Here is a 23,996-nt window from a genome sequence, read left to right as displayed (position 1 = left end):
GCTTATCTGTGGCATTAGGAGCATGCCAAGCAGAGGCAGCAGCAAAGCAGCCATCCCGCCCACATCCCTACAACTGCGACAAAAAATGATAATGAAAAACTGAAATAAAAGCGCAGCGGCAGCGCCAGCGCCAACACACAAACAGACAAATAAACAAACAAACAAACAGACAGCAGAAAAAGAATGCGAAACAGCAAACAAAACAAAAGCAAACAGAGTGGAGCGTGGCTCCCGGGTTGGAGGACACTATAATTTAAGCTGCCGTTGCCTTAGCAATTGCTGTTCATACTGCTGGTGGTGCTACAGCAAGTGGTCCTGGCCGTGGTACTGATTCTGTTTAAACTCCTGCTGGTGCTGCTGCCTGCATCGCTGCCGGCGTGACAACTTCAACTGACAGCCGCAGAGCAGAGCCATCATCCATTATCAGCAGTTGGCCATCTTAAAGTGCAGCAGGAATAACATTACGAAAAAGGATAGCGACGGGATGTGGATATACCCTGTGGCAAGGATCTAAAGTGAGGCATATTTAAGATAAACCTTTTATTTAAACCCAATGGCCATCATCTTTAGGATCATTATTCTTACAAAATATCAATCCAAAAAAAGTCCTACCAAACTATATACCCTTTGAGGCATCTATATTCCATGGTATTACTTCAGTAGCATCAGGGCAGGAAGCAAACAAAAAAAAGGGAAAAGAAAAAAAGGACATCGCGAACAACGGGTGGCCACAACAAGGCAACTACAGATCCAGAAGCAGCAGCAGTAGCAGCGACACAAAATGTTGCCATGGCATTGTTTTAATGCATTTGGAGCAGCAGCAGCAGCATCAAAGGGATGAGGACAAAGGGCAGGAGCTCCGGCCGGTGAAGGGTATGCCTTATGACGATGGTTGTGGTGCATACGGTGCGTATACGTTATATTACGTATACGACGCAAGCTACTTGCCGCTCGGGTCGCCCGCGGCACTGCCACACCGCTGGAATGCTGCTGGTCGGTGCGATTCGATGGCGCTGCCCTGCCCCGAGGAGTCCTTGACGGTAAACGTCACGTAATACCGTTTATTGCTGTCCAACTTTTCCGCCGGCAGTGAAATTAGCTGTTTGTTCTTGCCGTGCGATAGCTCCAGTGCCACTTTGTGGTTGCAACGGCTGCCACCTCCGCCGCCGCCGGCACTACCCATGCCGCCCACCCGTCCACTGGAGGCACGACCGCTGGTCAGGATTTTGGGCAGGAAGAAGCTGCTCACACTGCCGGTCTTCTTGTAAGGGCCAAAGCCGAACTTTGGCATCGTGTGATGATTCATCATGGGAACTGCAATGAGAACAAAAACCAGCAATGAGAAGACAGACAAATACACATTAGATTAATGATCAGAGGTGGGGATGATCGCTGCTTACTACGATGAATGGCCCGAACTGACAGGCGACACTGGCAGGTGTCCTGCCCGGACTGGTGTCCTTCAGGACGCCACTCCGCACTCAGCCAAATTGCATGCAGTGGTAAAAACTAATACGGAAATGGAGCCATTGTGGGAGCCAATTTTTGGGCCAAGCTCTCCGAGCCGGATTAAAAGCTTTCTCTGCCGGAATTACCCACCATTCGTCTCTGGTACTTTCAGCCAAATAGCTCTACCATATATACATATAAACAGAGTCAGAATAGGGGGCAGGGGCCGGGCAGTGGATAGCCTGGGTTACGAAATGAATGCGTTTTTAATTTGGCATAAGCCGGACGCATCCTTTTGAGGCAATTCCTAGTGGCCAACGGAAGATGTAATAAAAGTTGAAAGCCAGAAAGGCGGGTCGAGAATTCTTTTAATTTGCCTGGCACTGAATAAACTGCTCGTAATTAGGATTTATGTTTTTATGCCCTGCAGCTGCCAAGCGAGAGAAAGCAGCTGCTTTGAATTCGCGTGAATTCCGCGCTTGACCAGCCAACTGCTGCTTTCCCCGGCGAGTGAAAGTGTTGCCAACCCGTGGCCAAGCGTTTTGACCCGTCCAAAGCCGGTGCTGTCTGGTGCCATTTTTCACGCTTGCACTGAGCCGCTTAAAGCCCTCCAGCAATCGTGGGAGAAACGGAAAGTTCACTCAGAAAAAAAGGGCTAAATTCTTTTAAACAACATGTCATGGCAGCACAAAACAGTGATTAACTGGAATGATTCTTTAATTAAAGGGAGTTACTTACTATAGGCGGCGCAGGGGATACCCGTGTAGGCATGTGCGGCATGAAGACAGCGGTGCGTCTTGGTGGTGCATTGCAAGGCTTTCTCGTAGGCATTGTAGTCCGGACTCAAGCGCCGCTCCGCCTTCAAGAAAATAATATTAGAAAGTTAGGAATTACTCATATGAAATCAGATCCTACCTCCTCGTACACCTCATTGATGTTCTGGAAGTTATTGGTGCCGGGCCGTTGCAGTCCTTTAAGGGTCTCGTAGAGAAACAACTCAAAGTTCTTGAACGTGTACTCGGTGAAGTTGTAACGCCGAAGACGAGTGCCCGTCTCACTGCCCAACAGGACGCAGGACTTGTGATAATCCTCGACAGCACGCTTCACCAGCACGGCCTCGTTGAGCTTGCTGGAGCGGATCTGCAGAGATTTTAGCTCGAGTAGGTGCTGGAAGATCTTTCGTTCCATGTAGTATCTGTAAATGAAACAAGAAATTAAACAAAACAGGCCCGAACAGAAAAGAGCAGTCCCTATTGTTCTCCACGGAAACACTGAAACAAACCCCGATAAGGCATTCAAAATTAAATATTCCCGGGGATCCAAAGATTTAAAAAAAAAATACAATGAATACTTTCAGTGCACCATCATCTTTAGAGGCGTATTATTTGCATTGTGGTTCCTTTAAAGGAGCTAGAGCGGAAAATAAATGTTAGCAAATGTACGTAAATTGTCATTTTGATATTTCGCGACTCAAACAAAGGCATAGCCGCCTGCTGAGCCTGACAAAGAGCCAAGGAGCAAAGGACCTTTTCCGCCAGCTCCTGTCAAGACCACCGCCCCGGCAATTCTTGGGCGCAATAAAAGGCATCATGTTATTAAAATTTCAAAAATACTAAAGTGCGTACGCGGAAAAAATTCTATTAATAATTGAGGCTGAGACAGGGAGCCGTCGAGTGGGCATAAACGAGGAAAGCCAAATTAAAGCTGCCAACCCCCCGGGTCCCGGCACCCCTCTATGCCATAAAATGTTATTAGAAATTTTATTAAAAATTAGGCAAACACAATACAGCCGCAGGAAGGGTGGCCAGAACTTTAAAGGCAAGAGCAGCTCCTTAAACTTTCCAAAATCAACTGGCGACGACCCAAGCCTTCTTCTGTTTTTCTGGCTTTGTGACTTTTTGGCAGAGAAATGCACTCACCGAAAAAACTAAGCAAATTTGTCAAGTGCACTCGGTGCGAAAAACTCTAGCTCTGGCTCAGGCTATGGCTATGGCTATGGCTGTGGCTATGGCTATGGCCGCTTTTGAAAATGTTGTTTACTCAGCTCTGGCGAAGCAGACCGCTTGACACTGCTCGCCACTTGGCTGCGCTCAGCGAAATTATGCAAAACAATTTGACTTTGAAACAAAAGTTCATTGGTTGTGCTACTCTAGAGAAGCAGGGGGGCAGAGCCTTTTTTGGGCCGGTTCTGGCTCTGGCCCGGCCAGAAGGCAGGTAATAAACGACAAGAGGGCCGAGCGTGCTTGTGAGCCAAAAGCTGCGTAATAAATTGGCCAAGGGCCCCGAAGGAGAAGAAAAAGAAATCGCCGCGCTGGAGCTTCAAAGTGGCCGCTTTGCTGGCCACCGCATCGTTCTTCCGCTTGTTTTAGCGCTCTTCCAGCTTTGGTCATCAGCATCACCATGAGCGGCTCTTCATCATCATTTCTTGGCCATCTTTATCTTGGCCATCGTCGTCGTCATCGTCTTAGCCATTACTTGTTTGCCGAAGCGCTTTTCAATTTTACGCCTCGCTTTTGGCTTCGTTCGGTTGAGCCTGAATTCTTTGCCAGTCGCCGCAGCGCTTTGTGTTGCTGCCCGGCCACCGCCTGTGCAAATACTTTTTGCAATACTGTCCTTGGCACATTTTTTATGCCGTTGTCGTTTTCACACCCCTGCCTCCTGCCCCTTCTTCCCTGCTTCTGCTACTGATTTCCGTTTCCGTTTTACGTTCGCCTAGTACAACTTTCATTTCATTTTCTTGTGCGCGTTGATTTTGTGTGCTACATTTTTTTCCATTGCCACTGCAACTACAACTGCTGGCAGCGACCAGCAAATTGTCCCACCAACCGACTGACTGACAGCCCCGCCCACCACCCAACCGCCTACCATCCACCACCCATCTCTTCCTGTTTGTGACACAAATGTGACAGGCAAAAAGTGCACGCAGCGCCAAAGTGGATGAAGTGGAAAACTCGCCGGCGGCAAAGTCAGCACAAGCGTAGGCCCAGTTCCCAGTTCCCACTCTCACTGTCTGCCATTTCACTTTCTCTGAAGCGCTGACAACGACAACAAAATGCAAAGAAATTAAGCGCTGCACAAGTTGCAACAAAAAATCCCCGCCCGCCAGCAATTTGCGCGCCGCACAAGCAACAAAGCGAGGCAGAACCTTTGCCAAGTGTTAGCGGTTGGACCAGAACCAGAAACGGCACAGACCGGTGTGTGCCTGGTTATCCTTAAAGGATGTGGCCTGCATACCGGTGTAGGACAGGTGTAGGAACAACACTGTCACCATCTGGAGAGCCGAGCCCCGAAAATCGATGGCCGCCAAAAGTGGCGACAAAGTCAGTCTTTCGCGGCGAAAGAACTCGAGAAAAGTCTGCGGCTGCTTTTGTAGTTAAACCGACAACTCTGTCGGCTTCGCGGGACTTTCCGAAAACTTTTTCGCTTCATTTTTCATTACGGCTATATTTTTGAGCTCGGTACTTCAAACTTGGCCAAGTGGCTGCGAGTTGTGGAATAACTGAGAGTGGAAGGTCTGAGCGTTTTATCAACTGCCGTCAGAGAATCCGAAAACTGCAAATTAAGACAGCTGGCAGCTTAAATGAAACTAATCTGCAGAAGTTCAAATCATTTCTCGATAGTGTGGGAATATAATTCAAAAACCAAACCTAATGCCATCACGCTTCAGGTGCCATACAAAAATTATCCGCAAGGACAACAGATAAACTCCGTTCGGGGGCCGAGAACGAAACAAAATCCAAATATTTAACAATGTCAATTACGTGAGCGCACATTATAAATCCCAAATCTCACCTGTGCTGCTGGGACACAAAACTCGGCACAACAAAAAACCCAAAAACAAGGACACCAACACCAACACCAGCTACGACAGACACACGCAATGCTGGTAAGTTATTTGTTTAATTTATGCGTCAGATAAAATTTTAATCTCTTCGGAGCCGAAACGAGGAAACAGAATAAAGTTGCTCGGGCATGCGAATGCAAAAATAAAATGAAAAATCCAAAATAAAATAAAGTCTCTATTTACACACTTTTCATGGGGTGTGTGTATGGGGGCACAGCCACCCACAACCACCCTAGAGTATTCGACTGGGAGCTATGGATTCACTTTTTACTTTTTCCATCTTACTTTCTACTTTTTACGTTTTACTTCATTCCAGAGCATCGCATCGGCCCTTGAGTAAATTCTATTTGAATTTTATTCTTTTTTTTTTTGCACCACCCACACAACTCACACACAACCACCCACCGTCCACCCACCGATTTACACCGTATATTCTTCGGGAATTAATTGACTCACCCCGGCCGACTTGTTGAGGAACTTGTTCTCGAAAAGTTTCCCAGCAAGACACTTGTTTGACTTTCGGTTTTGCGTAAATTGCGTATACGCCGCGTATTTGTCGAAACCTTAACATGGACTCTTGGATACTGGGTACTGGTTACTGGTTACTGGTTACCAGATACTGGATGCTGGATCTCTGGTCCTGCCCTTCTCAAGCTTATGCAAACAGCAGAGTTAAATATTTTCATTAGTCAAGTGGAAAGAATTATTTATGAAATGCGCTCGCCGGCCGGATTTTACTTTTGCTCCAGTTTCGTTCTGTTTCGTTTGGTTATTGTTTTGTTTTGTTTTTCTTTCTCGGTGGAATGTTTGCAAATTTATTCACGGGCTACAAGCCAGATTAGCAAAATTAATAAAAGTCAGCTTATGCTTTTTAATTAAGTTTTGCGGCAGGGCTTATGCAAATACCATAAATAAATACAATTGACTTTTAAGTTGAGGAGCTAAGCAGCAACCGGAATCGATTCGCCAAAGGACATAATTACATTAGGAGCACACGCTCATTTCTAGGATGTATTGCTATAGTGTTGCTACTTTATGTAAATTCCACTTCATGTCCTTGAAGCACAAAAGCATTTCCGCAACAAGCTCGCAAACGAAGAGCAAACACAAATGGTAATTGCCCCGACTCTAAAAATGTTGCCGCTAATCTGCACTAATTCCATTTACAATTAGCATTAGCGAGTTGTAAACGGAGCCAGAGACTTTAGCCCCAAAACTGCTACTGCTACTGCTTCAGTTACTGCTTGCGGCTAATTTTCATATTTTTGTTCAAGTTTCTGCATAAACAAAACATCGCACAGCACCGCAGGTGGGCATTCTCCATGCCAAGTCCTTGGGGACTCGCTCTGGCTCTGATTCTGTGCAGCTAATTAAAATGCGCAACTCTTTGCCGGAAATGAGCATTTCGGCTAATGACAGCGAACGACTAGATTTGGAGCATTCGCGGGCACTGAAATAAATCAGCCAGGATATTAGGGAAGTGGCGTACGATGGGGACTTGGTCTTGACCTAATTATGATTTACGATTCACCTCGCGCCGTTAATGACATGGTTCTCAGTTGAGTCGCATTCACTTTTGTGGTAATTACGAGGCGGACGAGACGAATTGAATTAAGCACTCGTCTCGAACACGGCGGAACCAATAAATATGTCAGAAGCACCTCTGCGACACCCGGCTATGTGAGAATAATCGCAGGTAAACCCCCAAGGCTTAAGGTCAACGGACAGCTTATCATAGTTCATGCTCAAGTACATGGAAAATGAACATTAATGCCGCGTTTATTGCCTTTAACCGCATTATAATAACTTTAAAGCGTGCCTTTTTTTTATGGCGAACGGAAGCCGGGCAATTTATTTGCCGACCCAAGCAACAATGGAGCCTCCAGCCTTCCTGGCCCTCCCCACCCGAACCAAACCGAACGAAATCCTGGCCTACGCCAGAAAAGAAATGAGAAATGTGGCCCAGGCTATTAAATCCCTGACTAAATTAACTTTAAGGCGAGTCTGGAGGCTTCGGGTGGTTTGATTACATTAAGAGGCTGCCACTGCCACGGCCACTGTCGCTGACACTGCTACTGCCACCGACGCTACTGAAGTACGCGCGTGATATAATGCGATCCTGGATGGCAGGACATTCAAGTTGATTAAAATCAAGCATCAAGTAAATAAATCTACGGCGAAAAAGACGTCGCTGGCCGGCGCCACTAACTGCCTGGAGATTAATTTAAATGAATGAATCTCTCCGTCAACTCTCACGGGTTCGAACTCCAATCTGTTCCTTTTCTGGAATTTTACACAGGAAAAAAACTTAGGAACTCTACGAAATTCTCTATGAAATATAATGGCTTTTAAAGTCCTTACTTACCTCCGAATATTTCGCTGAATGGAACGCGTCACGGCGCCCATGTCACAGGCTCCCTTGTCGCCGGGCTTGCGGTTTTCCAGCCGACTGCTGCACGAACGCCCGTCCAGTGTGGCGTAGATGGGTCGCCGTGGCATGGCTGTGTGGGCGGATCGCAGTGTGGGAATCTTGCTACGCTCAGCCCGCGGACTGGGTTCGAAGCCCGAATCCTGATCCTTGCTGGTGGCCAGGGCTCCTGGGCCGTCGCGGGTCTCTTGGGCATTTTTCCAATTGCTGCGCGTCTTGTTGCCGCTACGCACTCGTTTCTTGAGGCGACGTTTCCGGCCATTAGCTAGGCCCTCGGAAGTGTCTCCATCTCCAGCTGCGGCTCCTACACCTCCAGCTCCCGGGTTGCCCACTCCATGTCGATTGCCGCTACTAAGGAAACGACGCAAGGCGCTGTCGTGCTCCGGATCAATGCCATCTGCGTCGTCCTCGTCGTACTCATCGTCGTCGAACTCCTCGTACTCGTAGTCCATCTTCTCCAGCTCCGAGGCACTGGGCAGCTGGCTGGGGGCGTTTCCCTCGCTCACCACCTGAAAGACTTTATTTGTGTTCCGACCCGGCTGGCGCTTGGAAGCATCCGCATCCAACTCGCCCAGAGAGTCGTCGCTCTTCAGCACTTGGAAGCTCGATTTTCGCTCAGTGGCCGGATCATTGGAGGCGCCTGCTCCTGGACTTGGCTGTGCAACTGGGTCATCGTCCGCCGAATCGGAGGGCAGAAGTGTGAAGGAGCGCCTGGATTCCTGCTCCCGTTGCGGCTGCTCTTGGCTGGGCGGGGGAGGAGGGCGTGGCTGGGGTGCGGTTGGCGGTTTTTTAGGCTCTGCGGCGGGCGAAGGAGCTGGGTTAGGAGGAGCTGTAGATGGGGGAGGGTTAGAGGTCGGGGTGGGGGTAGTGCTTGTAGTGGGCTTGGAATTCGCCTGCTCCATCTGTTCGCGTTTTTTGCCAGCCGAGGCTGGTTTTGAAGGCTCCGTCTCTAACCCTCCGCCGGCAGTGGACTTATTCGGCTGTGGCTTCTCTGCGGCTGCCTGTGGCTTGGCAGCCTCCTCCTCGGGGGCCGTTGGTGGCTTGGCAGCAGGTACGACTGGGGCAGCCTCTGGGGTTTTGGGTTCACTGGATTCCTTAACATCTTTTTTAGGCACTTCTGGTGTTTTTGCCGGAGCTTCGTTTACTTCTGGATTCGACTGCTCCGCTGATGGCTCCTCCACTGAACTCTTGGATTCGCTGCTCAAGGCGGTGGCTGCTATTTTTATCATTTGCTCCACTTCCTTGGATACCTGCTGGGTCTCCTCCTCGCTCAGCTGCAGCTTGGCTTCCTGATCCTGTTGCGTCTCACTGACCTGCTCCTTCTCGTTCTCGGACGCCTTCTCATCCACAGAGCCTAGTTCTTGTGAGGATTTTGATGTGTTGGCCTCCGCATCGTGGTGGACATCAACCTGTGTGACCACGGACTGAGCCGTTGCCTCCGGCTCTTCATCAGTAAGCTCTACGGCATGCGATTCCTCTACTTGGAGGGTTTCAACGACGCTGGAATTTTCCACCTTGCCACTCTCTGGAGGCGATTTAATAAAAGTTCCCTCCTTGGTGGGCGGCCTACTGGCGGATTGAGGTCGTTCCTTCACATTAGACTGATTCGCCAAATCCCCATTGGCGGTTAAGGGTTTCCTTGCCTCCTTTTCTGGGGAGGAGTGGGCGGTGTGATTCCTCTTCTCGTCCTCGACATCACTATCCGGACGGTCTTTTGACTTTCTGGAAGAAGTGGAGCGCTTCCGGGAAACCACCCGCTCCTTTTGCCTCTTGTGATAGCAACAGTTTTCGCACGAGTCCTCGTCCGCGTCGTCCTCCTCCTCCTCCCACTCGGTGGAGCTGGCATATCTCTCCCTGGACTTGCGCCTCCGAATCTCTATGTTACTCTTGGAACGACAAATCTCACTGCACCGCTCGTGCTTGGACTCCCCACAGCTGCTGGTGCGCCTCCTCAACTGGCGACGCTTGTGCCGCCGGCAGACATGCCGCAGACGCTGTTCCTTGCGGTAGGTCTGCTCCGAGCAACTGCAGTCCGCCTCCGGATCCCCATTGGCATTGCCATTGTCCGAATCGGAACGCTTGAGATACACGACATACTTCTTGGAGCTGCGCAGATCGTGGAGCTCTTCCTTCTCCACATACTTCAAAGGTCTCACCAAGTCCGCGGCGTTTGTCTCGTGGAAAGGATTCCCCGTTCTCCGGCTGCTCAGCCGGACTTTATTGGAAGGCTGGCCGCCGTTGGCCTGCAGGAACTTCGCGGTAGACCGGTGGCCACGCTGCAGAGCTCCGTCCAGGGGCGTCAAAACTATCCCTCGGGAATTGCGATACACGGCGTTGACATCAGCGCCGTAATCCAGCAGCAGCTTGCACATATCCGTGTAATCATTTGCCGCCGCAATGTGCAACAGGCTGCGTCCGTCATTGCTGGTGGTATTGACCTGTTTGGGCCGTTGGCTCAGCAGCCACTCCACCAGCTCCCGTCGCCCCGAGGCGGCCGCTTCATGGAGCGGCAAATCCCCCTTGGCATTCCTCAGCCACAGATTGGCGCCGCTCTCTTTCAGCAGCTTTAGGGTTTCGAACTGTCCCTTGGAGCAGCCGCAGTGAGCGGGAGTGCGACCCTTTCGATCCTGTCGGTTGGGATCCGCTTCCAAGTCCAATAATCTGGCCGTGGCATCGGCATGGCCCAGGGTTACGGCATAATGGAGAGCTGTACACCCATTGGAGTCGATGAGATCCGTTGGGGCGCCGCACAAACCAATAAGGGTATCGATGCACTCGGTGTGGCCCCGGGAACCAGCACAATGCAAGGCAGTAAGACCGTCCCTGTGGGTTGGATTTTAAACAATAGATCCTTAGAATGTATTGAGTAGAATAGGTCTACTTACTTGTCAGAAGACTCCACACGGGCTCCAGCTTTGACTAAGGCTATCACAGCCTTTGCAGAACCGGCTGAAGCTGCCCAGAGTAGGGGCTGGCGTCCGTCTTTGTCCTGAACATCCACGCTGCTTTGTGGATGGGCCAGCAAGATGCCCAGGATCTCCAGGGACAACTTGGTGCTGGCAGTGGAAGAAGCCTGCTGCTTGCTGTCATGAGTGGCGCCACACATTTGAGCGGCATAGTGTAGGGGAGTGCCGCCATTAGCATCCGGCTTGGCTACACTGGCTCCTGCTGCCAGGACGGCACGCAAGGACTCCACCTCACCACAAACTGAAAACAAAGGGGGTTATAGGATTGCATGCATTGTCTATCCTTGACACTCACCCGTTGCCCAGTGCACCACCGAGTGCCCCTCATTGTCCACCGCATTCACGTCCGCCTTGTTGGCCAGGAGCAGGTTGACCATGGCCAGGTTGCCCTGGATAACGGCCAGGTGGAGTGGCGTGAAGCCATCCTCGTCGGCGGACTCGAGCAGCTCGGGAGCTGCTATGGCAATGCTGGCGGCCGCCACGAGGTCTCTGCTCTGCTCCACGTCCTGCGCGGCACAATAGTGCAGCGCGTTGCGATGGCTGCGGTCCCGTTGCCGCAGCAGTTGGGGCTGGAAAAAAAAGGACATGATGGGTGTTTTAAATCGGTTCAGAAATTAATTATTTGCCAGGCGGTAAATGATTGGAGAGCAAAATGCACCTGCTGATCCGAAGCAGGTGACAATCACCTGGGGCGAGACGGTCACCGCCGATTAATAAACTAATTAAAACGCCATTTGCATATTGGCTCAACTGGAGAGCCGCCTCCCTCCTCCCCTTAGCCACAGGATGCCGATTGATAGATCGCGTAGCTTCCACAGGACGAGGCTTTAATTGCCAACAAATATTTTTGGTGGAATATATTGTTGTTTGTTTAACCGGTACGGTTTCTGGTGGTTGTTGTGTTGGTTGTCAGTTGGCCTATACACAAATATACATCCAAACACACATATTGGCCGACGAAAGCAATTATTTTCCCAAACGAATTATACCTCTGGCTCTGGCCAAGCATTAAATGTGAAAAAATGCAAAGCACGCCGGCCGGGCAATTAATTACTTAACATATTCACGCGTTAATCATGCAGAAAATATTACCCGAGTCTAGTGGGATTGGATATTGAAAGCCGAAAAAGGATAATGCCCGCTATCGGTGCTGGGAGTCCTGCTGCGAACCGCTGCCGGTCAGTAACTAACGCTAATTTGTTGTAACTAAAGCAACAACGCGGCAACAGAAAAGGTAAACAAACAGAAAGCGTCGCCTGGAAAGTGCAAGTGTCTAAGGACCTTTCGTCCTTCCCTTCAAAAAGGGTTGGAAGCCGTTGTCCTGGGCAACGTGTTTGTGGTGGCTTTCCAAACGCAGGTGTGGTGGATATTGGCGTGCTCACCAGATTATCGTTGGCATTTTTGGCGCGCAAAACAATATCGAACTCCAGCGGCGAGGCAAACATTTTCGTCCTGCAAGTCCTGCCCGTCCTGCAGGCCTCTCCATTTGCCAAAGCGGCGACGAGTCGAGCGTGAAGCGTGTCAAAACATGTCAAGTGCACGAAAAATACTGTCGCCGCCGCCGAAAAGTATGCTAAAACTTTACCCTCTGCCACCAGGAATTCGCAATGCGACGCCAACAGCAGCAGCGGCAGCAGAGCCACCGACAGCGCCGTCAGCAGCTGCACGCAAATGTGAAAACCTGAAAGTGAAAACGTTGCCAAATCGTCGGCCAACGGGGCGGATGATGACGGGTTGGAGCGAAAATTGTCGGTGGGTGGTGGCGCTTATTAGGCTTCGGAACTAACTTTTCTTGCGGCAGTCTTGACTTAGTTTGCGCTAATTTCTTGCCCCTCCCCCACCCCACCGACTTCTAAGCTACAGAGAGAGAAATATTTGCTAACAATATAGTCCCCAACGAGAGCTTAAAATATACCAAAAATGATCCGATTCTGGAGCGGAATACCTTAAACGATTCGGGGATCGATTCTCCACCAATCTGCGTCAAAAGCTAGGAACATATAATTTTTCAGATTTTTCGTCAAATTTTCTGGGTGTCCCCTTCAAAAATGGGGAGAATGCATGGAGGGGGCTGTATGGCCACTAGCGAAGTGTGTATCTTTGCCAATAATGATCCGATTCTCAAGAGGAATACCTTAAACGATTCGGGGATCGATTCTCCACCAATCTGCGTCCAAATCTAAGAACATACAGTTTTTCAGATTTTCCGTCAAATTTTCTGGGTGCCCCCTTTCAAAAATGCGGAGAATGCATGGAGGGGCTGTATGGCCACTAGCGAAGTGTGTATCTTTGCCAATAATGATCCGATTCTCAAGAGGAATACCTTAAACGATTCGGGGATCGATTCTCCACCAATCTGCATCAAAAGCTACGAACATATAATATTTCAGATTTTTCGTCAAATTTTCTGGGTGTCCCCTTCAAAAATGAGGGAAATGCATGGTATATTGCAATATGGCCACTAGAGAAGGGTATATCTTTGCCAATAATGATCCGATTCTCAATTAAATACCTTAAACGAATTGTAGGTTGTTTTTCACCCAATCCCAATTAAAAGCTAGAAAATAATGGATTCAACTTTACCTTGAACTTCCATAGTCCTTGCCATATTAAAATAGATACCTGCTGGTATAACAAAGGAAAATTGTACAGTTTAAACCATAAATAATGGTCCACCCCCTACAATTGTGTTATTAAAACCAAAAAGTAATTTTGCACGGTGCACGCGGTGTTTATCTTGTCAGTGGGTTTGAGTGATTGACTGCGTTGCTTTTCTAACCAACATTCAATTTTTACAAACATTCCGGGCACGAGTTCTTTCTATTTATATCGAGCGAAATATATCGCGTGACTGTCGTAAAACTGTCGTGAGGCGATTGGAGGCCACCTCGTACTCCAAGTCCCCCAACCGGCTCCATTCCGCCCCGGGAAGTGCTCAATTTATTGCACATTTTACTATGAGTCGAACAAGAGTTCGATTGCTATAGAAAGTAAGTCGAAACTCTTGTGGCAAGTAAGAACAAACTAAGAGCGCAAAAGTAAACTTTGACTATTAGGCATTTGCGTGTTCCATGGACGTACCATGTTAGTTTGGAAAAAAGGGTTTCTTTGTTGGAAAAAAATCCTGGAATCCCTCACAGAGTTCAACAAGTATTGTTCCCAAATTGGGTAACATTTAGGTTCTCAGAAAAAAGTTAAATATTTAATGTTTCACTTAAATCTCAGTTTGTGAGAGGGATTTTTTGTTAACAAAAAGGGCTTTCCACATTTCGCTGTTGATTGAATCGAATTTGCGGCTGTTTGTGGATACATTTCCCTTTGTTTGGCCCAAAACTTTGCATTTCGTATTGTGGAAATATTTACAATGAATGATTTTTATTTGGTGCTTCCGTTATCTTGGCCAGCTTTTTGCTGGCCTCCTTACTGGCCCGGAATTGTCTGACTTGCTGTTTGTTTCTTATGCTGGCTGGCTGACTGGAGCGCTGGCTGGACCTTCTACGTTGCTGATGCTGCTGTCCGGATTATGAATAATTCAAATAAACTGAAATGATACCTAAAAACTTTGACAGCCAGTTCGCTCAGCCCGTTCACCTCCCAACCCCTCCCTATTTTTTTCTCTCTGAAATAAAAAGAAAACAGAATCCGCAGGATGGGGGCGGCTTCAAATAAAGTTCTCCCTCCCGTTGTTTCTTTTGCCTTTGCCAGTTGCCTCCTCTGGCTGCTTTGTTATTATTATGATGATGATGGTTGGTGTGATTGTTGCCGTATTCGCTCCCCCACCAACCCACCGCCCACCACTCCCCAGCCAACCACTGGACGCTTCTGTTGGTGTCATGCAAATTTGCATTCAACTTTCTACATTCACCCGACACAAAATGAAATGCGATAATCAAATACGGCCAACAACAATGCGCTCAAAAGGCAAAAGCAACAGCAGCTGCCACTCCTCCACAGTCCGTGCCCCAGTACCTGCCCCTGCCCCAGCCCCAACCCCTACCTCGCCCCTCCAGCCGTTGTGGGCGAGATAAAACTTTGGCACTGCCAGTTAGCCAGCCAGCCAGCCAGTCCAGTCCAGTTGGCCCAGTGCGATTGCCATCTCCATTCGGTTTCCTGTTTATGCCATTTTAATAGTTCTTTAAACAAATAAAACGTGCCGGGGCCAAATAAAAGAAAGCCCAAAACAACAGCAACGAAACATTCAACAGAGCTCCTGGCCAAAACTGAAAAACCAGAGTAAATCAACTCAAACACCAAAAATGGACAGAAAAAATTAGCTGAAAGGGTTCAATTAATGTATAAATAATTATATATAGTAGGAAAAAAAATAATAGTTTAAATTGTATTAAAAGTTTTCATTCAAGGAAAAACATACTTTTGTGACATATCTGATTTTATATAAAAAGGTCTTTATAGAGTACTTCTATGTTAAAATTAATTATTTAATTAAAATGGCTTTTCAAATAAATATTTTTTCCCCATTTTCATATTTTTTAGCATATTTTCAGTACACAAGTATGAGAATAAAGGGTCATATTCTACTTTTATTTATTCACTTTCCTATGCCCACGCAGCACTGTTTATAAATGAAGAAAAACTCTCCAGCTAGTCCATCTGGGTCAGGTTATCTCACTTTTAGTTTGGCCAGATTAATGGCAAATGAGCTACAAAACAACACAAAGGACGAACATTAAAAAGCACGAGCCAGGATTTATGGCAGCCAGCAAATGCAGGTGAGCAACAGTTAAGCAGGTATGGACATAAAATTTCGCATTTTACGATTCCTCATTTCTGGAGCCTCTTTTTGCGTCTTTGGCTTGGCTCTCCATAAATCCTTCATTCCTCACTCCACATAGCCGGAATCTCGTAGCCTTTGGCAGGTTCTTGGGCGGGGAATGCACGTGCTGTTGCCCGGCAACCTTTAAGAGCTTCCGGTAATGCCGAAACGACAACAAAACTTAAAACTTCCTTTGGGTTTTTGCACCCAGTCCGGCCGAGAAAGGGAGTGGAGATATACGGGGCTTAAGGGGCAATCAAAAATATTCATTCCAGTCGTATGAAAACTGAATTTGCCACATTCAAGCAGGGAGGGGGGATGGTCCAGAGGAACAGAGGAAAACAATTTGTGTATGTCGGGATGTCGAAAAAAGACATAAAGATATCAAATATTCGAGCACTTCCCCCGTGTCCTGGAGCTTCCTGCTGCTCGGCATTTGCATAACTGAAGCGACAACTGTCGTCGTCATTGCCGTCGTCAAAGGACAATCTCCCCGGATCCCGGGCCCACAGGATACACAGCAGCCGAAATCTGAGTCTGCGACGGAGTGTCCGTGTGGTCAGTGGCCGCGCCTGGCCACTGGGTCGGGCTTATTATTCATATATCGTAAGCCATTAGCATAACAATGAGGTATGGAAGCTGGTCACAGAAGTCATAGGATCTGCTACTCCTTTGAAATCAGAAGCCCGTAGGCGTATGACGCATACGCCGTGTGGCACCCACTTCTACAAAGTGGCAAGAGGACCCCCTCTTTTTTACACCCAGGAAGTGCGTACAAATACAAATAAAGCATAAATAATAATGAAAGAAGACATGAAGGGGCAGAAGGCAAAAGGCAGGAGCCGAGAGGCAGCAGCCAGGACCCAGGAGCCACAGACACTCGCATGATAATGCATAAAAAATAAAATACATGCATGGCCTGAAAGCCTTGAAAGGGCACAAATGGCAAATGGCAACTGGAGTCCTGAGTCTGACAGGGTCGAGGGGGAGGGGCAGGATAACCGAGAATTCGACTTAACGCTTCGTTGGGCAGCATATCCGCCATAATTATGTGTGACGCGTCGGGAGAATGGCACATTAAAAGCCTGGAACCGAGATGAAGACGCAGCGTGTCTTCTTCCAGCAGGATAAGCCCAAAGTCCTGCTGGCCAAAATACCGGAAACTCTTTTGCTGGCGCCTTGGGGTCGCCACTGAAGCCGCTTAAGATGTCAAGTGACCACAGGACTCTGCCTCTGACACAGCTCTCAATGGCAAATTTATGCCGACAATGTGCAATTCATATGTTAATCACATTTGCCCGGCCCCTGAAGATGTATTTTAATTAACGTTAGCAGCTAAGTGCGCAGGTGGCAGCAGTTGACCATGGGGGTGGGCGAGGAATAATCTCAGGGGGATGGCTTATAGAGTCATGGTCACCAACTATTTAATTTATTAGCCTCAACCTGAGACCTTTACTTTTAATAAATGCTTGCCTGGTTAAAGTTAAGAGAGATAAATAAAATTATATACTATTGCATACCCACTCTTGGACCACCTTGAGCATTCCCTAAGCCTCTGAATCCTTGCCACTGGTTAGATTCTTAAACAACAGAGGCAAAAGTGGTGGCATTATATGGACTTAAGGCGTGGCGGTGTCTCAAGCCGCCAGACGCCTCTGTTCCTGCCACTGCCACAGATGCTATCCCCTCCGCCTTCGACGCGGCAACTATAATTTGCATGCTCGACAAACAAAGCTTAACTGCTGCACAGGCACTAAAGAGACAGAGACAGATAGTTGAGGCCGAGAGAGAGACGGGCTAAGCGGAATGAACAGAGGATGATTCTGTTCTCTAACTGTTGTTGTGGCACCTTTTATACTTCTAATTAGTGCCACGTTGGCGGCTGCAGCAACAATGGCGGGGTGGCTGCATGCATTGCAGTTGCCGGGAATCGGGCTCTTTGTTGCGTCAATCCTCCAATCCTTCCATTCCCCACCTTCCATGCCCACTCCCCAGAGTCTACCGACTCATCCCACCTGCTGATCCTTGAGGAAGCGTTTTCACTGTGCCGCATTCTTAAGTAGTTTTGGCAATTATTTACAGCTACTTTGGCCCGTAGCAAGGCCCCGCATCGCCCCTGTCTTGCCATCTTCATCCGCTTTAGCCCGAACTCATCAAAAGGTTTGCCGCACGGATTATTATTATGCTATGTTCCATGTGCCCGAGACCGGGCTCGAGTTCTGGTTGCTGCCAGGATACCGGATCCTTGCTCACAGTTCTCTGCTCCCTGGGCTGTATAGTTAAACTTTCGCATAGTTTTTATGCCGTGCAACGGATTAACAACAACGGCAAACTTTCATTTTGATCTACAAACTTTTCCGGCGGTTAAGCTGCCCCCACCTCCAATCTCAGGTGGTAAAATGTTTGCTAAACATCAAGAGCAATTTTCCTGCTTTAACGGCAATTCAATATCAGATACAGGCAAGAGGATGCAGGATACAGCCAAACAGGAGACAGGGCTCATGCATACTTTAAGGTGAACATAAGCCACGAGGATGGCCAGTCCATGTCGTCTGCATAATTCATTCGGCCCCAACTTGTAAGTTGTAAGTCATGGCTTAAGTTTCCTCCAAATCGAATTAGCTTGCAAAATATTTTAGAAACTTTCGCCACCCACTCTCACGACTACTCCACTCCACTCCATTCGTGGGTCAATTAAAAATTATGCAGACCCGTCGACCCCGACGAGGACATTCCGGATAATTTCCGCAACAAAAACTTTCTGGGCAACTGGATCCCAGAAAGGCAAATCCCTTCCAACTGTGCACCGAAGCGCATTAAAATTAGTAACAAGCTATGCTCATTTGTGTCAACTTTGACTGTCATTATGCACTCCGAGCAAATATTGTTGGATGCTGAGGCAAAAGTTTTGCGGACTCCACATTCTCACCCTCTGCCAGGGTGATCCTCCGCCACATCCAGACTTTGCATGTGATTAGCCTGCCGGGCACTTCCTTGAGCAAAAATTGTTGCAGGAGCATACAAATTCATATACGGATTTCCTTCTCCAATGTGGGCCACACACTGCTGCCAGTTGACTCCAGTTTCAGTTGCGCTTCGGCCAACTTCGGCCAGCAACTTCTGGGGTGCAACTGTGGCAAACCCACCGCCTGTGCCAGCTTCGGCGGAAGTCATTTCCAAAAGCCAAACAGCAGTGACAACAGGCCAGGAACTCGAACATCCGAGCTGGAGAGCTTGCCTAGAATCCAAGCAGCCGCATTGCAAGACAAATTCCTACGATTTCAGTAATTAATTTGCCATTGCAAACTTTGGTCAGTCAGTCAGTAGCTCTGGATAGAGAGGAGTGGATGGGTGGAGGAGAGTCATCCTCGTCATAGTCCGTCTGCCATTTCTGGTGGTTTCTAATTAATTGGACAGCTGTCCGGCTAAGCCGCCGCATATGGTAACCGCTCGCTCGGGCAAAGTTCGGTCCACCCAATTGGAAATGGGTTTTTGTGCTCAATTAGCCCAGTGACGCTCGTTTCAGGCCAACTTCTAATGATGACCGAAACCTCAAACCCGACACACACCCATCTTTGCCATTAATTTAACTCGTTGGCGCTGACTTTTATTTGGACATTTGTTGGGCCTCGCCGCCTAATTAATTGTATTCCGACATGCAAAACAGTCCCAAACTCATTCGATCACATGCAAATGTCGGGGGTCAGTTTTTTGCCAAAAAATTTCATTTAAATGGATGGATTGATGGCTGACATGATGGATGGATGGGCGGTTGGGTGTGCTGCGGTGGTGTGAGGGAAATATTGTCTTGCAATCAGGATAACCTAAAGCACTGATTGCATTCCCTCCCACTACCCAGTGAGGCAGTCACTCACTTTGTTTCTACCTTTGGCGGGCAAACAGCCGAACGATTAATTAAAAATTCAAATGACTGCGACTAAAGTTAAACAGATACCGTCAAGTAATCCGGCAATGGCAAAGGCAAGGATAAAATCCAATGAATGAACGATTGAACAACCAGAGCCACTCACTCTGAATAAATGAGGTGGCTAAGGAGGCACTGGGAGTGGAAGCTGGGAAACTGCAAAACTGGGTAAAATGCAAACTTTTTCGACGTCATTTTTAATGAATTTTCAACAAAATGTGCCAAACGTGCTGAGCTGGAGCTGGAGCTTGATGGGCGAGGGAAAAAAAATTGCAATTAAAATTACCAATCAGAGAGTAAAGGCATTGGGAGCGCCGTGAGGAAAAGGATCCGTGGGACGATTGCCGGCGATTGCATTTCCCGCCTTCGCCTTCGCCATCGCCATCGCTATTTCCGGTTCCTTCGACACACACCATTTCGGCCAAATTGATAATAATTTGCACGTTGATTGAGCGCAATGGGTAAAGAAAGCGAAACGCCAGAAAGCGAAAAAACAGAACGCCAAGGAATGTAATTAAAAAATGCCGACCGAAGGTCAATCAATCGCATCTAATGGAAACTGTACCCAAATGGAAACTACATTTTCTAAACAGCTTTTCCCTTTCAGGAGTGCCCTTTCGTCGGAACTTCAATATTAAACGGGGGAAAAACAAGCGCGCGCTCAGAATTCCAAATTAATTTTGCACGACAACTTTCAAAAAGAGCTCTACCCCACAAAATTCCCATTCGAATTTCCCAGCGGACCAGGATACCCTATTAAGGAGTGAAGCATCCCGGGCATATGGGTGATATATCCCTTTACCCCCAAGTACTTGCCAAAGGCTTGACTCTAGTCGGCATGCCCCGAAAGAAAGTTGCCAGCTTGTTTTGTTATTATATTATTTGCAACAAACAAAAGCCACCCACTCCCAATGGCAGGACTCTGCCCGACCGCTGACTAAAATCAACTTCTGCAGCTGACTTTTGAGCGAAAACTTTTCCTTAAAGCTGTAAAAGTGAACGAGCCGTTGGTTAGCTGGCTGGGGATTGAGTTGAAAGGAGCCAGCGCGGAGCTCTGGACGGAGCAGAAGGAGCTAGGGAGGCTGGGAGAGCTGGAGGAGCCAACCCCGCAAATCTTAAGTGAAAATAAATAATTCACACCTGCAGCAATCTTAGAAACGAAGAAGGACGAAGGTAGCCGGAGGCTGGCTGGCTGGATGCCTGGCTGGATGCTGCCCGGCACACATAGATAGACATACAATTACCAACTTGCGGTGTAAAACTTCAGCTTCGAACTCTCGGCTAAATTGAGGTTTAAAGTTGAAGGCTGGGTCCTGGCTGACCTCGGAGGTGGCACAATTACGCCATTAACATTAACTGAAAGAAGGAAAAAAGAGAGACGGAGCTGAGCTCGGGGAATTCACTTGCAGCGAACAATGCCAGGAGCCAAAAAGTTTTATTTTCTCAGAAATTAAGACTTAATTGGTAAAAACAGTAACAACAACAAAGAAGGCAGCGGCAGACAATAAAGCCAAGATGAGAATATTGAGGGCGGGGAAAGTATGGCCGGGGAGGAGCCGGGGATGTGGCAGGAAAAACCAACATCAATGAAAAGTTTAAGCAAAACAATAGAAGGCAAGTAAACAACGTCGATGAATGTTGCTCGAGTGCTCTCAAAAAGCTGAAAAGCCACCAGCGTAGTGTACAGAAGCCAATGCCAAGTCTATATACAGTCTATATGTATGTATATCTGGCGATGAGTGTTTGAGTAAGAAGCTTTTCCCCTCGGCACTAGTTGTTACTCATACGCCATGTTGAGCACAGCAATAAATCGAAAACACAGAAAACCAATAAACAGAAAGGACTCACTATATGACTTAAGCAACTAGTTTAAGAGTTAAGAGTTCCTCTTCACCCAAATCGCAATTAAAATAAATGTCCACAAAAATAAAAAAAAAACATCAGCGACAGCAGCAGCAAAAGACTGGAAAAGAAAAAAAACTGGAGAAAAACAACGCTCTGTCGCTGTTTAATTATTCTAGGACAAAATAAAATATAAGCTCGGTCCGGCGAGAGAAGACGGCAAATTAAAGACATTAAAACTTTTAATAGCTTAGGCGGTCTTATCAAGGCTAAAAGGAGGATGAAGTCTAACGGCCACAGACATGCAGAGACAAGACAAATTAAAACATGTCTCACAGGCACAAGATATAACAGAATAAACAACAAGAACAGCAATAAGCCGAGCAAACAACAATATCGCCGCAGCCCACCAACATTAATAATATCAGTCAGCGCGCGACTGACGATGTAATTATATTCGGATTTACCTTGAACTGCGCCATCCTCCCCCCACGAATCCCTATACTTTCTAAAAATACAACACGGAGGGAGAAACCACTACAGAATGTCGTCAAATCTACATAGGCAATGAGGTAGTGCATATTGCGCATACGCCCCGTTAGCCGCTTGAACATAAAGTTGAAAACCAATTGCTCCTTCAGGCTCATTGCCTCCCCATTCGTTTTTCAGCTGGGCATCCGAAAATAGAAGAATGCGGTCATGTTGTTTATGAGGCTCATAAAGTACGCGGCCCCAAGTAAGTAATAATCGCCAGCATTTGCCATATTTCACAGGCAAATAAACTGCTCGACATTGCTGATGTGGGTGGTGAATGGTTCCATAGGCAAACGTCGATTGCCGAATGCTGAATGGTGGTGGCGGTGGTGAACCAAGGTTAGGCATCCGAAATGTCATTTGCCAATTACATAACCAAGCAAACAGCCAACTAGGAGGGGGTGGCACAAGTATTGTATTTGCCCAAAAAGTCGCTCTCGCTCCGGCACAATACTCAATGTCAGGCAATTTCACATCAAATTTGGCGTCAATATCAATTACCAGAACGAAAGCACGCCAACTGGCCGGAAATGAAGGCATTTGTCAGGACTCACAATGGTCGTGGGGTGAAGTCCTGACGAATCATTGCAAAAACTAGCAACATGACAATCCCCCGCCCGAACCCGAGAAACATGACCGAGGAACTCCTTCTTCGCCGGCCTGTCGCCGCTTGCCGTCCACACCGCTCGAAGGGCCTTGAAAATTTATCTGCGTTCAATTAAAAACTTTTCAAATTTCAATTAAATGTGAAATTGGCATATTTAGGCGCCTGATGAACGGACGAATGAAGGAAAGGACGAAACGGAATCAAATCATGAGAATGGCCATGGCCGTAGCAATGCTAAGGAAGAGCAAAGAAGAGCGGTCCGGTCGAAGGACGAAGGACCATTTAGCATTCTCCATTCGCCTGGCATAACTAAGCTTTGGGGGATTATTTTGTCAATTTTAAATGTCCTGCCATTTACAGCATTCAAATTCAACTCGCCTTTTGTTATGCCCCAGCCTTGTTGTAGAAATGTTTATGAAGCAATTAGGGGCCCTGAACTGTGAACAATGCGCCGAAATGACTGCAACGGAAATTTAAACACCCCCCGCCAGATCCGGCAGCCAGAATCCGGAATTCGGAATCCCCAAGAAACCAGCTCGAAAAGGGTTTTCTGTTTTTTGGCTTTAAACATTGTGCCGGCTCATCGTGACTGCAGAAAGATTAAAATCTTGTTACGCCTTTGCCTGATTTGGGGCCTTTTGTTTGGAGCGTTTTAGAGCAAAGATGACTGGATGGCGGCCGGCTTTTGGGATCTGCTAGAAGTCAACTTGTCATGCCTGTGCCGCCCTGCCTTTTGGCCATTATCTTTGGCTGCAAACCCGAAAGAGATAGCTGGGAGCGGGCCAAGTTATTTTCCATTACACACACAGCGTTTGTTTGTTTTTCACCCCATGAACTTAACACGTGTTTTTATGCTCCTAACTAGACTAAACTAAGAGATAAAAACCATGCCTTGCACTGGAAATAAAAAGAAACCTACTTGTAGTTTTTCACCTTTAATTTCTACAAAAAATAGTGCATAAAAACAAATACTTTAAGATCTATTTAGCTTATTCAATAGTATCTGTAAAGACCTTGACTGCTTCATTATTTTCAGAGTGTGGAAATATCTTACCTTGGCGCGTATTTGGGCCAACACTTGGACAATGTCACCCTGCTGGCAGGCGTACATGAGACTGGTGCAGCCCTCGGCGAGACGCTTTTTTGTTCGCTGGCCAGGACCTGCCACGGACACTGAATGCGGAGTCGAGTCCGGCCGTGAGAGCAGCCCTGTTTCTGGCACGTCCACTGCTGCTTCCGCTGCCGCATCCGTGTCCGCATCCTGGCTGCTGTCCGGCATAGCAATGACTTTCTCTGACTGCTTCTGGGGCTCCTGGCCGCGTGTCCGACGTGGCAACGGACTCTCGAACTGCAACTGCTTTTTGGCAGCGGCCTTCAGACGCGGCGGCTTGGCCGGCCCCGGTCCCAGTCCCGGTCCCGTCATGCGCTTCGCATCCGGTTTCGGACGCTTCTGCATCCTCTAATGCGGTTACTTTTTCAATAGTTTTTTTCCCACTTTTGTCACTGGGTTTCTCGCTCATTTTAACCAGCTTTGATGCATTTTTTCTGTTCTCGATTTAATGAATTGCTTTTGCTTTTGCCTTAGCTGTTGCTTTTGCGTTTGGTGTGGCTGGTTGGCCTGGTTGCC

General features: G+C 47.7%; 1 protein-coding gene across 1 annotated transcript; it reads right to left on the bottom strand.

The window, feature by feature from the left end:
- Positions 1-591: 591 nt before the first annotated feature.
- On the bottom strand, positions 592-23,996 carry LOC108122178 (uncharacterized). Its single transcript, XM_017236726.3, has 7 exons — positions 23,424-23,996; positions 10,983-11,256; positions 10,607-10,928; positions 7,659-10,544; positions 2,365-2,644; positions 2,188-2,308; positions 592-1,314 (listed from the first exon to the last, which is right to left on the bottom strand). The coding sequence occupies exons 1-7, from the start codon at positions 23,823-23,825 to the stop codon at positions 941-943; spliced, it is 4,659 nt and encodes a 1,552-aa protein (XP_017092215.2). The 5' UTR covers positions 23,826-23,996; the 3' UTR covers positions 592-940.

This window comes from Drosophila bipectinata, chromosome 3R, assembly GCF_030179905.1.
Source record: "Drosophila bipectinata strain 14024-0381.07 chromosome 3R, DbipHiC1v2, whole genome shotgun sequence".
NCBI classification, from domain to species: domain Eukaryota; kingdom Metazoa; phylum Arthropoda; class Insecta; order Diptera; family Drosophilidae; genus Drosophila; species Drosophila bipectinata.
This window is presented reverse-complemented; position numbering and strand designations above follow the sequence as displayed.

Coding starts and splice junctions, on each gene's coding strand:
- LOC108122178 (XM_017236726.3), bottom strand. CDS start 23,825: ATGCAGAAGCGTCCGAAACCGGATGCGAAGCGCATGACGGGACCGGGA. Junction 11,257..23,423: donor TGGCCCAAATACGCGCCAAG/GTAAGATATTTC, acceptor TTTTTTTTCCAG/CCCCAACTGCTGCGGCAACG. Junction 2,645..7,658: donor ATTCAGCGAAATATTCGGAG/GTAAGTAAGGAC, acceptor TTTCATTTACAG/ATACTACATGGAACGAAAGA.